Genomic DNA, 14596 nt, shown 5'->3' with positions numbered 1-14596 from the left:
TTTTGATGGGCTAATATCCCTTCTCATGCTTGTTTATTTAAGTCTATTGAAAGAATTTTAGACTAATTTCTAGCTTTTATCCAGATAAAGTACAGTTAAGGTAAACATTTAAAATAAATTGCAAAAATAATCAACTAAAAATCATGCCTCTGAGACTACAATAAATTATCTGATGACTAGACTAAAATATTATCCATAATTTAACTTGCTAAAAATTAACAAAATTTTTTAAGCAGAATAACTTAAAACTTCCATTAATATTTCTTCTTAATATAGTTCTTTTCTAATGCACTCACCAACATTCTAATTAACTTGCATAAGAAAAGAAATACAAAATTCAATTTAAGTAATTGAATTGATATAAACTTTTTTCAGTATAGACACTTTTATCTTTACAGTATCCGGGGGTAATCTAGAATTGTTTTTTCAGGCATTCTGGCATAAGTCATAACTTATATTTTATTTTTTAAAGTGACAACTTTTAAATATAGGGAATGCTAGTAAAAATATCCCACTCAAGAATATAAAAGTCTCAATAGTTAAAATACTTGTCTCCTCTGCAGCTAACACAAATACTAAAATACATTTATTTTTGTTAATAATATAACTTCACTGATTTATATCAACTATTCATTGTTAATATTTCAAATGAGATTCTAAGGATATGTAAAGCCTTTTCAAATACTTATAAAAGTAAGATAGTACTACATCTTAATTAGATAAAACAATTTACAAGACACTGTTAAATAATACAACTAAATGTAAATGAAGTTATTTTTAGTTAACAAAAATTTGAGAGATAATATACTCTGATACTTTTTTGTGAATAAAGGATGGAGTTTATATTTACATGATCTTTACTGGTAGCATCAAATGGCCTTCATTTCTACCACGTGAATTTTTCAGTCATCGTGCAATTTCTAGCCTAAATAATTATAAGCATTTAGCTTAAAACATTACATATAATTTCAATAATTACTTTACTAACTTGAAAAAGCATGCAACAGCTAAGTAAAAAGGTCTGTTTTCATGTTGCACTCTCCACAGTACAAAATTTATAATTTACTCGTTATTTAAACAGAAATATTAACACAACTGTTTAATTACGGATAAAGAATACAACGTATTTTCATGCTCAGTGCATTGAATCATCAAGTCATTATCTTCTCTTTGCCATAAACAGACAGCCTACCTTTTTGTCAGCATGCTATTTCATTTATTTCACAGAGAAACCCAGTTTCACAATAATTGACTTGTCAGAAGCTCTAATTTATGAGGCTGAGCTCTGTAAGACTTCTCTATATTGGACTCAACCTGCACACAAGCAGGGTTGAATATTTACAATGCTGTTAACAGGTGCTGAGTTGTTTAATGATTCTAATAGCCAGAAGCGTACTGAGAAAGCCAGCGGGATCACAATTACAGGCTGTTTGAACACAACAATTACTAGTCCCCCGAGAGGTGTGAAAGTCAAAGGCAGTTTGATACTGACAGCATCTAGCACATGGGCTAGACAAGCTAACTTGTATTAGCAGTCCATTGGGAAAAAGTCATAACAAACCTCTCCCTATCATAAAATTTTACAAAGTTCATTAAATTTAAACAATCAAAAAGTTAACAACTTCAAAAAATTATCTTTTAAAGATCTTATCAAAAGGCAAACAAGAATATCACATATGCAACCTCAAGTTATCATTTTCCAACCTTAAAAAGGATAAAATTTCAACAGTTGAGAATCAAAGAGATTTTACTGTAATGTAAAACATAGATAAAGTTACACCAAACAGTTTGGATCTAATGTGAATAGTGGCAGCCATTTCCTGTTTGGTTTATGTAAACCTGGCCAGAGATCTCGCTGGGAAATTTTTCATCAGTACTGAAATGCCGCTGCTATAACTGTCAGTACTGGGAAGTCATTTGTTACAGCACCATGTTTTTTTATGTTCCGATTATGCAGCAGTAATAATGACAGAAATAATGAAAGTGGTTGCAGGGACAGCTGAAACTACCACAACATTTTTTGTCCCAGAAATATTTAAAATCTTTCTCAAGGGAAAACAGAGAGTAAAACTGAACATACAAATTGATTCCAGAACTCAATTTAGAATACATTATATTTCATGATGCCCCAGTACATGTGTTTATATACAGTTGAACAAACAAATGTATATATGTATGTGTCTACATATATTTACACATATAAATATGTATCTTTATATGTATATATTTGCATATACATATCACACACATGCACAAGAATATAAACTGATAATCTTTCAATTTGACTGTAATTTACTTAATGTTTTGAATTTCAATTGCCTGTTGCTTTATATATTTTAATGCTTTATTTTCAGTTATCTAAAAATTTGTAACTACTATAATTTTATAGTGATTGTGCTTGTTATCAATATGGACAATTCTTTTTTGTCTTTTGAAATCTTTTTTTGCCTTGAATTTCATTTTGTCTGATATTAATTCTTCAGTTATTACTTTCTCTTTATTATTCTCTTTCACATCTTCTTTCAATCCCTAATTTTCAACTTTTCTATTTCATTTGACTTGATATGCTGTTTATAAACTGTTTATCTGGATTTAGAAAAATAAATCTAGAGAATTTCTGTCTTTCAACAGAAAGTTTAAATCACTTATAACATTTACAATTATAATTGACATGTCTTATGATATAAAAAAAAATCTTGTCAATCCTCTGCTCAAAACCCCAAATAGGAAATGGTTCCTATTTCACCCAGACTGAAAATCAAAGTCCTTACTGTGGTCTCTAAGGTCCCACATGACCTGTACTACCACTGATCCCCAAATCCCTAATCTTAAATCCTGCTGCTCTCCCCCCGTCACTTATTCCACTGAGCCACGCCTTCCTCTTGCTGTGCCTGGAATATATCAGGCATGCCCGCCTTGGCGCATCTCCTGTTCCCTTGCCCTGAAGTGATACCTATGTAGTCATGTGGTCCACTTCCTTGCTTCATTCAAGTTTTTGTTCAAATGTCATCATCTTAAAAATAAAAAAAATACCCACAATACAGTATTACTAACTATAGTCACTATGTTGTATATTATATCTGCAGAAATTATTTTATAACTGAAAATTTATACTGTTATTAACCAACATCTTTGGTATCTTTAATTAGGCTCACTCTGATTCCACCTTCTGGCTCCCCCAATCTTTCTTACTTTGTTCTTTTTTTCAAAGCACTTATTACATTCCAACATACTTTTAAATTTACTGTCTCTACTAAAAGAATATCAATGCTATGAAAGCAGAAATTTCTGTGTTTAGTTTACCAATACACATTCAAAATGCCTGGAGTAGCGACTGGCACATAGTAGGTACTCAATTTAAATGTTCACTGAATTAAAGAATATAAATTTAAAATTTGAATGCCTATACATTACCATTTTAAGTTGATTTTATGATTTTTGAGACTAGAAATTGTTACTACTGATGCTACTAACATCTAACAGAACCTAATATAGTTTGCTAGTCATAGGTTGTTGAGTTTTTGTTTTTTTTTTACAATTGAGGTATAATTGACATAAAATATTGTATACCATAATGATTTGATATATGTATATACTATAAAGTGATTGCCAAAAATGGTCTAGTTAACAACCACTACCTCACCTAGTTACAATTTTTTTTCTTGTGATGAGAACTTTAAAGTACTACTCTCAGCAATTTTCAAATAGACAATATAATATTAACTATAGTTACCATGCTTTACATTACATCCCAGGACTTATTTACCTTGTACCTGGAAGTTTATACAGTTTGACTATCTTTACCCATTTTGCCTACCCTTACACCCCACCTCTGGCAATCATCATTCTGATCTCTACATCTATGGGTTCATTTTACTTTTTGTTAGATTCCACATATAAGTGAGATCAGAGAGTTTATGTCTTTCTCTGCCTGCCCTATTTCAATTAGCAATAATGCCCTCAAGGTCCATCCCCATGTTGCTGCAATGGCAGGATTTCCTTTTTTTTTTTAATCCTCATCCGAGAACATTTTTCCATTTTTTGTTCAGATAGAGTGGGAGGGAGAGAGAGGAAAAGAGAGAGAGAGAGAGAGAGAAACATTGACATGAAAGGGACACATCGAGTGGCTGCCACCCAGGCGACCAACCAGGGCTGGGGACAAAATGCAACCGAGGTACATGCCCTTAGTGGGAACTGAACCCAGGGCTCTCTGGATCACAGGCCGATGCTCTAACCGCTGAGCCAAACTGGCCAGGGCAGGATTTCCTTTTTTATGGTTGAATACTATTCTACTACTACACACACACACACACACACACACACACACACACACACACACACACAAACTCATACATACCATATCTTCTTTATATATTCATGGACACTTAGATTTCTTCCATGTCTTGGCTATTGTAAGTAATGTTCCAATGAACATGAAGGGTGTAGATATCTTTTTGAAAGTGATTTCATCTGCTTTGGATAAATACCTTGAAGTGGAATTGATAGGTCATATAGTTCTATTAAAATTCTTTTGAGGAACCTCCATATTATTTTCCATACTGGCTGTACCAATTTACAATCCACAAGTGGTATCCAAAGGTTCCCTTTTCTCCATATCCTTTCCAACACTTCATATTTTGTTTTATTGATAAGAGCTACTCTAACAGGTATGAGTGATATTTCACTGCGGTTTTGATTTGCATTTCTCTGATGCCTAGTGATGTTAGGCACATTTTCATGTACCTATTGGCCATATGTGTCTTCCTTGGAAAAATGTCTATTCAGATCCTTGGACCATTTCTAAACTGTGTGTTTGCTTGTTTTTTTCTACTGAGTTACATGAGTTCTTATATATAGTTTGAGTATTAACCTCTTATTAGATATAAAATTTGAAAATAACTTCTCTCATTTGATAGGTTGTCTTTTTATTTTGTTGATGGTTTCCTTTGTTGTGCAGTAGTTTTTAAGGTTGATACAGTCCCACTTGTTTATTTTTGCTTTTGTTGCCTTTACTTTGGTGTCAAATCTAAGAACTCATCACCTTAACCCCACTAAGTTTTCTTCTAGGAGTTTTATGGTTTCAGGTCTTACATTCAAGTCTTTAATCCATTTTGAGTTGATATTTCTGTATGGCGTAAGATAATGTTCTAGTTTTATTATTTTGCATGAGGCTATCCAGTTTTCCCAATACCATTTATTGAAGATGCTATTCTTTCCCCACTGTATGTTCTTGGCTCCTTTGTTATAAAATAATTCACCACATATGCATGGGTTTATTTCTAGGTTCTCTATTCTGTTCCATTGAGCTATATGTCTGTTTTTATGCTAGTACCATACTGTTTTGATTACTATAGCTTTGTAATATAGTTTGAAATCCAGATGTGTGATGCTTCCAGCTTTGTTCTTTCTTAAGATTGCTTTAGATGTTTGAGGTCTTTTGTGGTTTTGTACAAATTTTAGGATTACTTATTCTATTTCTGTGAAAAATGCCATCATAATTTAAAAAAAAACAAAAACAACATATTGCTGTACCTATTCTGGATTAATTAACACATGTAACAACAGCTCAAGCACCAGTTTGTACTTCAGAATAATAATGAAAGTCTTAGTCTTAACCTAGCCAGGTACTTCAAAATATGTATAGGTGACTAGCAAAGGAACTGGCACACTTGATATGGATGATCAAGAGTGGATAAAGTCACCTCCTGAATTTAATTGAGAGTATTTATCAACATATGACCAGACTTTTAAGACTGTCAAAGCGTGGTTGGGTATAACGGCTTGGGAGGGCACTCTATGCAGGAAAAAGAGTGACAGTCAAAGTGTGAAAGTGAGAAGAGCCTCACTTGGTGTGGGTTAATGTCTTCTCTGATCTATCCTAACCCCTTTGCCTGTGGTGGTGAGGGACAAATACTCAACTCTCATTTGGAGCAGCAAGAGAGCAGGAAAAGCAGCTGCCACAACTAAGTGCCCTAAGTGGATGCATCAAAATGATGTATCCTTCTGACCCCCAGTCCCAGCATTTCCTCCTAGCAAAGATGGACATCGATAAAGAAGGTGAGGCAGTGTGAACTAAGGAAACTCACTCAATGGGCTATATCCATATGAGCAGGAGATCCCATAGGCTGTCAACATCCAAGAAGACTTTTGGCTCAGAAGCTCAGTATAATTTTTTCAGTAATAACTCTCAAGATTTCATCTTTGTCCACTACCCCAAGCTTCTTGTTCTACCCCTAATTAGTACTGTTTATTGTAGCTGCATGTAGATTTTCTCACCATAATATTACATAGAATATTACAGTTTGTACCCAGAGCAACAGGAAGAAATGCCTACTCCAGTTTCTTCTCAGTGGGACCCCTATTTCAACTGATGTCTCCAACTGTGCTCTTGGCTTATCTCATTCTCATGGTTGAAAAAAATATAAACACTGGTCAGTCTCCTACTCATTATGTGAATTTAAAGACTTAATGTTTTCTATGGCTACTAACTAAATCTTATCTAGTTCCCACCTTCAATATAATACATTTAATTTCTGATCCATACTATCTGACAGTTTTCAAATTAAGCTAGACTGGGGTTTTAGACTAAAAGCAGGTCAAGCAGTTGCAGAAGTAAGGAAACAGGAGAAGAAAATTTAAAAAGCGACTTTGAGGTTAAAAGTCAAGGTAAATGGATGATTAATAATAACATCAACAAATGTTGTTAGAAATTTAGATTAGAAGAGAATTTTGATATATGACTAATTCAGATTTAGACATGTTGAGTTTGAATTGATGGTGGTTAGACTACCTGACAACATTCAGAAGGTAGGTGGAAAATGAGACTGTAACTTGACAGAGTGCAGACTGGAGTGACATAGTTTGAGGTCTTTCATATACTGATGTTATTTTTTAAATATAGAAGAGATCTCTAGAGAAACATTTCTTAATATTATGTACCGAGAAGAGCACAACATCACCTCACGGTATTCTTCCTAAAAAAAAAGGGCAAGACTTGAATTTAGGGTTGAGGATGCTTAAGCTGAACCAATTAAAGGACGTTCTAAAAAAAATAACTGGCCAGTAAGTATTTCTCTAAAACGTCACTTGCTGATCTGACAAAAGAGAATAGGTATAATTTTATTTTGATTCATTCACACAGGACAGCTATTGTTGTGTTGGCTGTTGTCATTTTTTTATTTGGCAATCTAAGGGAAAAGAGGTCAGTGCCCCTGACTTAATAGTCAGGTACTGCATGTTTTAGAAATCTTGTGGCGCATGGGTTGAAAAATCTCTGGTATAGACCAATGAAACAATTGCAAGGGTGGAAGGAAAAACAGCTCACTAATCAACATGAATTATGTTCTTCATAATTAATACTGCACTAAGAAGGGCTTTAGATTGTGTATTTGATTCTCAACATAACCCTGTGAGGTAGGCTATTACTCACTTTCCAGATCAAGAAGGTGAAGTCGAGAGGTGGAGTGACCAGGGTGGCACTTAGGAGGGGGTAGTGCCGAAACCAGGACTGGTGTTGACTCCAAGCTCAAAGCTCCTCCTACCACATTAACTGCCTCTATTCTTATGATATAAAAAATGAATATCTCTCTGGTTACTCACCAGGCCCTCCCTGCCTCTAAAGAAATAAAGGGTTGTAAGTCAGCAAGCTTAGGTTTTAAGTCCTGGCTTTTCTACAAAGTAGTAATGGATCCTGGGCAAGTCGCTTTAAGTTTCCAGCCTCCGTTTCAGTAACAAACAAGTAGGTTAACTAGAGCCCATGTAAAGTCTACTTCATTATACAATTCCACAATTCTAATCCTGCGATCCACTTACTATAAAAGCTTGCAGTGCTAAATGACGAGCTCACTAATTCCACAGTCATGTTCCCATATTACATTTTATACTTAATCCACAGGTTTCAACAGTTGAGGGAAATCTGAGCAAAATGTCACCATATTCTCAAACCCCTATCAATGTAAGTAGAAATGCTGGTGGAACACACATTTCTTAGGGCACCAAGAGATAAGATTTAGTAATAACATTTTTCATCATGATTTCTCTGTTTAAGACGTTAGAATAGTTTAGTATTTCCTCTTAACTCCAATCGGGGATGTCCCTCATCTTTGGCCCTCCTTCCATTCCCCTCCGTCTGTTAAGGTCCTTTTCACCTACTCATCTTTCCCCATCATTAAACAGCTTCCTAACTGGTCCCCCTGCTGTAAATGTCTCCCCATTCCAGCTCATCTCCTACAGTAGTGTTGTAAGTACTGAAACAAAACAAAACCTAATTTGGTGATGTGAAACCATGTTTTAAAAACTCCCAATGGCTCACAGCCCATAGGATCAGGTGCAAACTCCTCAGCATGGCATAAAGGCCCTTTACTCTCTGTCTTGGCCCATTTCCTGGCCAAGACAATCTTCTTGTCTCCATGCTCTTTAAGCTCTGGCTACATCAAACTTCTTGGAATTCTGTAGACACACTTTCAAGCCCGGAGGGCCTTTGCCCATAAAGGTCTGCCAGCATTTCTACCATTTCTACTCTTCTTCCAGATTCAAGATCACCTCTTCTGTGAAGCTTTCACTCTCATAGACTTAAATACAGCTCTATTAGAACAGTTATGATTTATATTGTAATTATTTATATATGTTTTCCCTTACAATAGAATATCAGCCCTTGAAGATAGTGGATGATGTACATTTGTCTTCATGCTTCAGCATCTAGTATAAATAACATCTGACAATAGGTGCTGAAGGAAGATCTAACCTGTATTTCTTTGAGTAAAAGACACTTCACCACGACTACCCCAATTTTATTTCCTCTTGCAGGGTCCTTACTAACCCTTACAAATGTCTACAAATTCTTTCCCCTACATCTTTACAAACTTCAATCTTCTTTGAATTCCAGGTGTGCCCAAGTCAATTACTACCATGTAGTTTAACACATTTTTTAATGACTTCAGTTGTCTCCTTAAGTATAGGGCAAAGTTCCTGATGCTATCCTAATTAATTAAAATAAGCTAAGAACTAAATGCATATAGTTATTAATTTTCTAATATATCACAATACATTGTAATCATATCAGAGATGTCATTTGATTCTCTGGGAAAATTCACATATCTAGAGTGTCCAAAGTTCTGATTCTTTTGTGTGTACCTAATTTAGAGAATATTACTTTCAAACATATAATAAACAGAATAAACAGAAATGAACAGTTGCCCTGTGCTTACCTGGGGTTCATAATAAGACGTCGGAAAAAGTAAGTCCAGGTGATATAATCCATTGCATCTTGCTTAGATGTTATTGTACCACCAGCAATCTCTGCATTTAAATGGTCAGACAGCACTCCTAATAAACTATATAGTGAACAAGACATAGGAAACATACACGAACATTAAATGAAGCACACTTTATCTCACACAGTCAAGACTCAAATGTTATGTTCTAAGATACAAAAGTAATGTGTTTTGTATAATTCATGTATTTTTTATATGATTTGGGGGAAATTAATTGCTAGATGGAAATAGCACAGACTGACAGAAATAGAGCTAGTAACTTTCAAGAGGAGATGAGAGCCAAGGTAAGAGCAGATAACAGAAGATAAATCCTGGAGAGCATGGACAAGTATACTTATGGCAACTAGGAGTAACTAAGGAATAATACTAAAATAGATAAAAGGAGGTATGGCAGGAAAGAGATAACAGTTTGACAGAACAAAGATATTACCTTCATTCATTCAGTGAATATTAAGTTCCTAGTTATAAATGACATAATTGTACTGGGTTGTCAAGTATACAAAGATGAACAGATGTGTTGAAAGATTGGTATAACAAAATGTTCATTTTCTTTTCTAATGTAAAATATAAAAATGGAAAGTAATGTCCAACAAAAGAAAAGGCTAAGTATGTTAGGTGATACATGAAACAATATGAATATATTCAAAATAGTTTTAGCAAAGTATGTTTTAGGGCATGAGAAAATGACCACAATAATCGAATAAAAACAAACAAACAAATACACAGGTTGCTCTATTACTCTCAATTCATCAGTGGCAGTGTATAAATGCACATAGTTAATTTGGAGGGCATTTTGACAATACCTATTTGAACATGACTTAATAATTTCACTTTCCAAAATCGGCTGTTAGAGAAACATTTATATGTTAGGACAGGAAAACAAAATACTTCACTGCAACATTATATGTAAGTGGAAAATATTGGAAACTCTCTAAATGCTCATTAATATAGAAGTTAATATATAATCTATCAGATATTCTATAATAGATAACACATTAATAATTATCAAGGTACAAAATTAAAAATTATAGTTAAATTTTTACTGACGTAAAATTTTTTTGGTAGATATTCATTATCAGATTAAGGGCATTCCTTACATTCCTGTTTGGTAACAGTTTTTACTATGGATTGGTGTGAAATTTTATAATTTTTTTTACATCTATGAGGTAATCATGATTTTTTTCTTTTTTCCCCCTGCTACTGTGGTAAATTATATTTATTTATTTTGAAGTAACAAGTCATCTTTGCATTTATGGAATAAACTATACCTAGTTGTAATATATTATTTTTCTTTACATTGCTGGATATGATTTGGTCATGTTTTGTTTAGACTTTCTGTATTAAAATATTTCTTTGCAGAAAAATTTTACATTTTATATTCAATTGCTTTTTAATTAAAAAAAGTTTTTTTAACCTTCACCTGAGAATGTTTTCACCTATTTTTAGAGAGAGAAACATTGATCTATTTCCTCCTGCATGAGCCACCATCGGGGATCAAACCAAAAACCTAGGTATGTGCCCTGACCAGGAATCAAACCGACCACTTTCTGGTGTATAGGTCAACGCTCCAATTAACTGGGTAACCTGGCCAGGGCTCAGATTCAGTTACTTAGATTGATAAGAGACTTTTTAGATATTCTATTTCTTTTTGCGTCAGTTTTAGTAAGATATTTAAAAGGAATTTTACAATTTGATCTAAATTTTAAAAATTATTTGCATAAAGTTTCAAAATATTTTCTTTTCTTTTTAATGTCTGTAGTATCTTTTGAATCCTCATAATCCTCATACCATTTTGTTTCTTCTCTCTCTCTTTCTTGATCAGACTTAAAGGTTTATCAATTTTATTCTTCTTTTTAAAGAACCAACTTTTGGCTTTGATTTTTTTCTAATGTATTATGTTTGGTTTCAATTAATTAATTCTTGCTCTTATTTTTCTTATCATCTTTCTTTGGGTTCAATTTGCTATTTTTCCCCTAAATTCTTGCAATAGATACTAAGATAAGTCATTTTTAATTCTCTTTAAATATATATATTTATGGCCATAAATTTTCTCTGAGAACAGTGTAACCTATACCCTACAATATTTAATGTTTTTATATTTTTCAAATTTAAAGAAATGAACATTAGTGGAATAATAGAATAAGAAATCCAGTAACTATTTACAGTATAAGTTAAAACATGTTTTGTCCTTTCCAATTGGAATATAGTAAAGGAGATAAAGTATACTTAAAAAGATTGATAAGAGGCAGTAGTAAATGTTAGAAATTAAAAAAAAAAAAAAGGTCTAAATCTGAGGGAGGAAAGATGATTTTCAGAAAATGAGACAAGACTGTGTTAAAGGGGAAGTAGTTACTGAGTCCTCAAAGATGATGTAATAATTCTGAAATAGGCCACTGAGTCCTTTTATTTTATATATTTATTTATTAACTATATAAAAAAGATGCACACCAAACTAATCCCTTATTAAACACTTACCATGTGATAGCCACTGTTCCAAAAATGATATATTTGTTCATTATTAGTATCCTATGAGGTAGCTAATACAGTTATCATCTCCATTTAATAGATGGTTGCCATAAGGCACTGAGGAATCAAATCACTTGTTCAATATCAAGCAAGTGGTGGAGCAGATATAAACAAACCCAGGTTGTCTGACTCTAGAGTTAATGTGAATGAACACTGTACTATACTACTTTTTTTAAAAATGTTTTTAATTAAAAATATTTGTATTAATTTTTAGTGAGAGAGAAAGGGAGAGAAAGAAACACTAATGTGAGAGCAAAACATTGATCGGCTGCCTTCTGCAGGGGATCCAGCTTGCAACCTGGGCATGTGCCCTGACTGGGAAATGAACTAGCAACCTTTCGGTGCATGGGATGTCACCCAATCAACTGAGCCATACCAGCCAGGGCTAAAAAGTATTTTTAAATGAAAATTATAATTTAATATCGTCTTACAGTAATAATTATATTCAGTTTCCTTTCAAATAATTTTTGAACTAGTTTTACTGATTTTTATCTAATAAGATATAACCAGAAAAATATCAACTTGCTATGACATGAATTAACTTAAAATAATTTATAGCAAAATTTACCTTGATTCTACTGGGAAAGGTTCATAAAGAAACTTTTTGTAAAAGTCTTTCTTTATGTCATGAACCAGAATTACAGCTTTGCCTTGGTCATCAAACTGAGGTCTCCCAGCACGTCCCATCATCTGGAGAACATCTATAAAAAGGAGAACAAGAGGCATTCTGCATTGTGGCACAAGGTATATTTACTGATTATGGCAGGTGCCTACAATGCAACAAAATAACAAAGACAACAGAATGTCTTAAGATAGGTATGCTATCTCTGATCCCTACCAGAGTAAATTAACACAGTAATTACTCAATTCACTATGATAGAAATTTAAGCCCCAAAAGTAAAAGTAAAGTTTGTAAAAGGAAGAGAAAAGGTTCCTTTAGTTAAATGCTTAAAAATGCTGTTTGAGTTATTACTATTTTAATTTAACAAGAAAAAGTAACACATATTTAGAAAAATCTCTTTAGCAGAGTCATTTGATTATTTCTCCCAATGAATAATGGGTCTATTTAGACCTCGCCCTTCATCCAACCATGGTACAAAATATTTTTCTTTTATACTGCAGGAATCTCTGAAGTAATGATGTAGAAATAATACAGCTTTTACATGTATTCATTAAGTATAAAAACACATTGAGTATATTTCTCCCCTCAAAATTCACTGAATATGGTTTCAAGTTTCAAAATATGTTAATAAACTATTCAGACAACAGTGCTTTGGTTCTAGAAGTCCCAAGAAAGTATTATTTCTAGTGAAACAGATTTAAAATTAAACATTATAATATCTTATTATAATTTATTAAGTCACTAATAGCTGCTAATAAGTACTTTTATTTATTTATAAACATGAAACCATTAGTTATGCTTTTAATGTTTCTTAACAAATCAGGTAAATGTAAGACTGGGTAAGTGAAAGTAAATAAAACAGCTCAATACTTTAATGTTTGCACTGGAAAGGAAAATGTACAATTTGCTCATCATATGTTTAAATGTGATAAATTCTCTCAAATTTAATTTATGTGAATTCAAATAATGAAAGCACACATAGAAGCTTAATGTATTTATAAATTTTTAAAAATTACCTGTAATGGGAAAATCCACATAACGTCTTGTTTTTCCATCATAATATTCTGTTCCTTTAATTATTACTAAATGAGCTGGAAAGTTTACACCCCAGGCTAATGTGCTTGTAGCAATAAGAACCTAAAAAGTAAGATAACACGTCTAACTAAAACATAACTTTTAAATGACATTTAAATATCTAGTCATGGAAAAGACAATACCTGAACTTTACAATTTACAAAGAGTTCTTCCACGGTCTTCCGGTCCCTTTCGTGTAGTCCAGCATGATGCATTCCTATCCCGAAAGCAAGCGTAAGCTTCAGGTTGGAATCTCTGAGTGTTCCGATGATGTTCTCCATCTGCAAATGCAAACCATGATGAGATGTAGGCACGTTAGCTTTAAAATTTTTATATTAGACTGTGTATGATTTATTTTGGTTTGTTTTGCTTATGAACGTGAAAATATATGCCCCACTATAGTTATAATTAAAGTTCAATTAATTGAAAAGGATATCTTAGAGAAAATGTATATTCTAGATAAAGTTTAAATGTTTTCCATTCCTCAAAGGAAAAGAAAAATAAAACACCACCTGTGGATAAGTGGAATATTCCCTTAACTATTAAAGGGATGCAGTATTGCCTAAAATGTTTCAATGTCTCTATTTATCTCTTACTGTAGAAAAGACTTCTATTTTTTTGGCTCAGAGCTAAAAACAAAGAAAATGTGAACAAAAATAAATCAGTCATAATCCCACCACACAGACAGTAATTGTTTAAATTTATGTGTTTTTCTCTGCCTTCGCGACCCAGGGCAAGCCAGGTAACCTCTTTGAGTTTCAGTGTAATGATTTACAAATCAAACTGGTGTTATTTTTGTTTACTTCTCATTTCTTTGACCAATAGTACAGTTCGATATTTTTCCTATTTGCCAGCTGTTTTTCTTTGTAAACTATAATTTTATTTTTTAGGTGGATGCGATAGCCCTTTTTCTTATTGGCTTGTGATTTACAGATAAAGGTTATTAACTCCTTGTCCATCATATGCTATAATGCTTTCATCCAGTTTTTTGTCCTTCATTTAATTACATTTTTTCCTTTTTACTTTATAAACTTAAATTTTTAAATTGGTCCCATATGTTTTGTTGCCTCCTCTTGACATCAAATAGATACTCACCTACTCG

At 33.0% G+C, this 14596-nt stretch overlaps 1 protein-coding gene across 2 annotated transcripts in view; it reads right to left on the bottom strand.

Moving 5' to 3' along the window:
• Window positions 1–14596, bottom strand: part of ASCC3 (activating signal cointegrator 1 complex subunit 3) — a 303300-nt gene that overhangs the window by 76864 nt on the left and 211840 nt on the right. For both annotated transcript variants that reach the window (XM_036248171.1, XM_036248170.1), the window contains 4 exons: window positions 13638–13775; window positions 13437–13557; window positions 12367–12499; window positions 9207–9332 (listed from right to left, as the gene is read on the bottom strand). In XM_036248171.1, the coding sequence (XP_036104064.1) occupies window positions 9207–9332; window positions 12367–12499; window positions 13437–13557; window positions 13638–13775 (518 nt within the window). The remainder of the gene's footprint in view (window positions 1–9206; window positions 9333–12366; window positions 12500–13436; window positions 13558–13637; window positions 13776–14596) is intronic.

Source organism: Molossus molossus, unplaced genomic scaffold, assembly GCF_014108415.1.
Source record: "Molossus molossus isolate mMolMol1 unplaced genomic scaffold, mMolMol1.p scaffold_m16_p_8, whole genome shotgun sequence".
NCBI lineage: Eukaryota > Metazoa > Chordata > Mammalia > Chiroptera > Molossidae > Molossus > Molossus molossus.
This window is presented reverse-complemented; position numbering and strand designations above follow the sequence as displayed.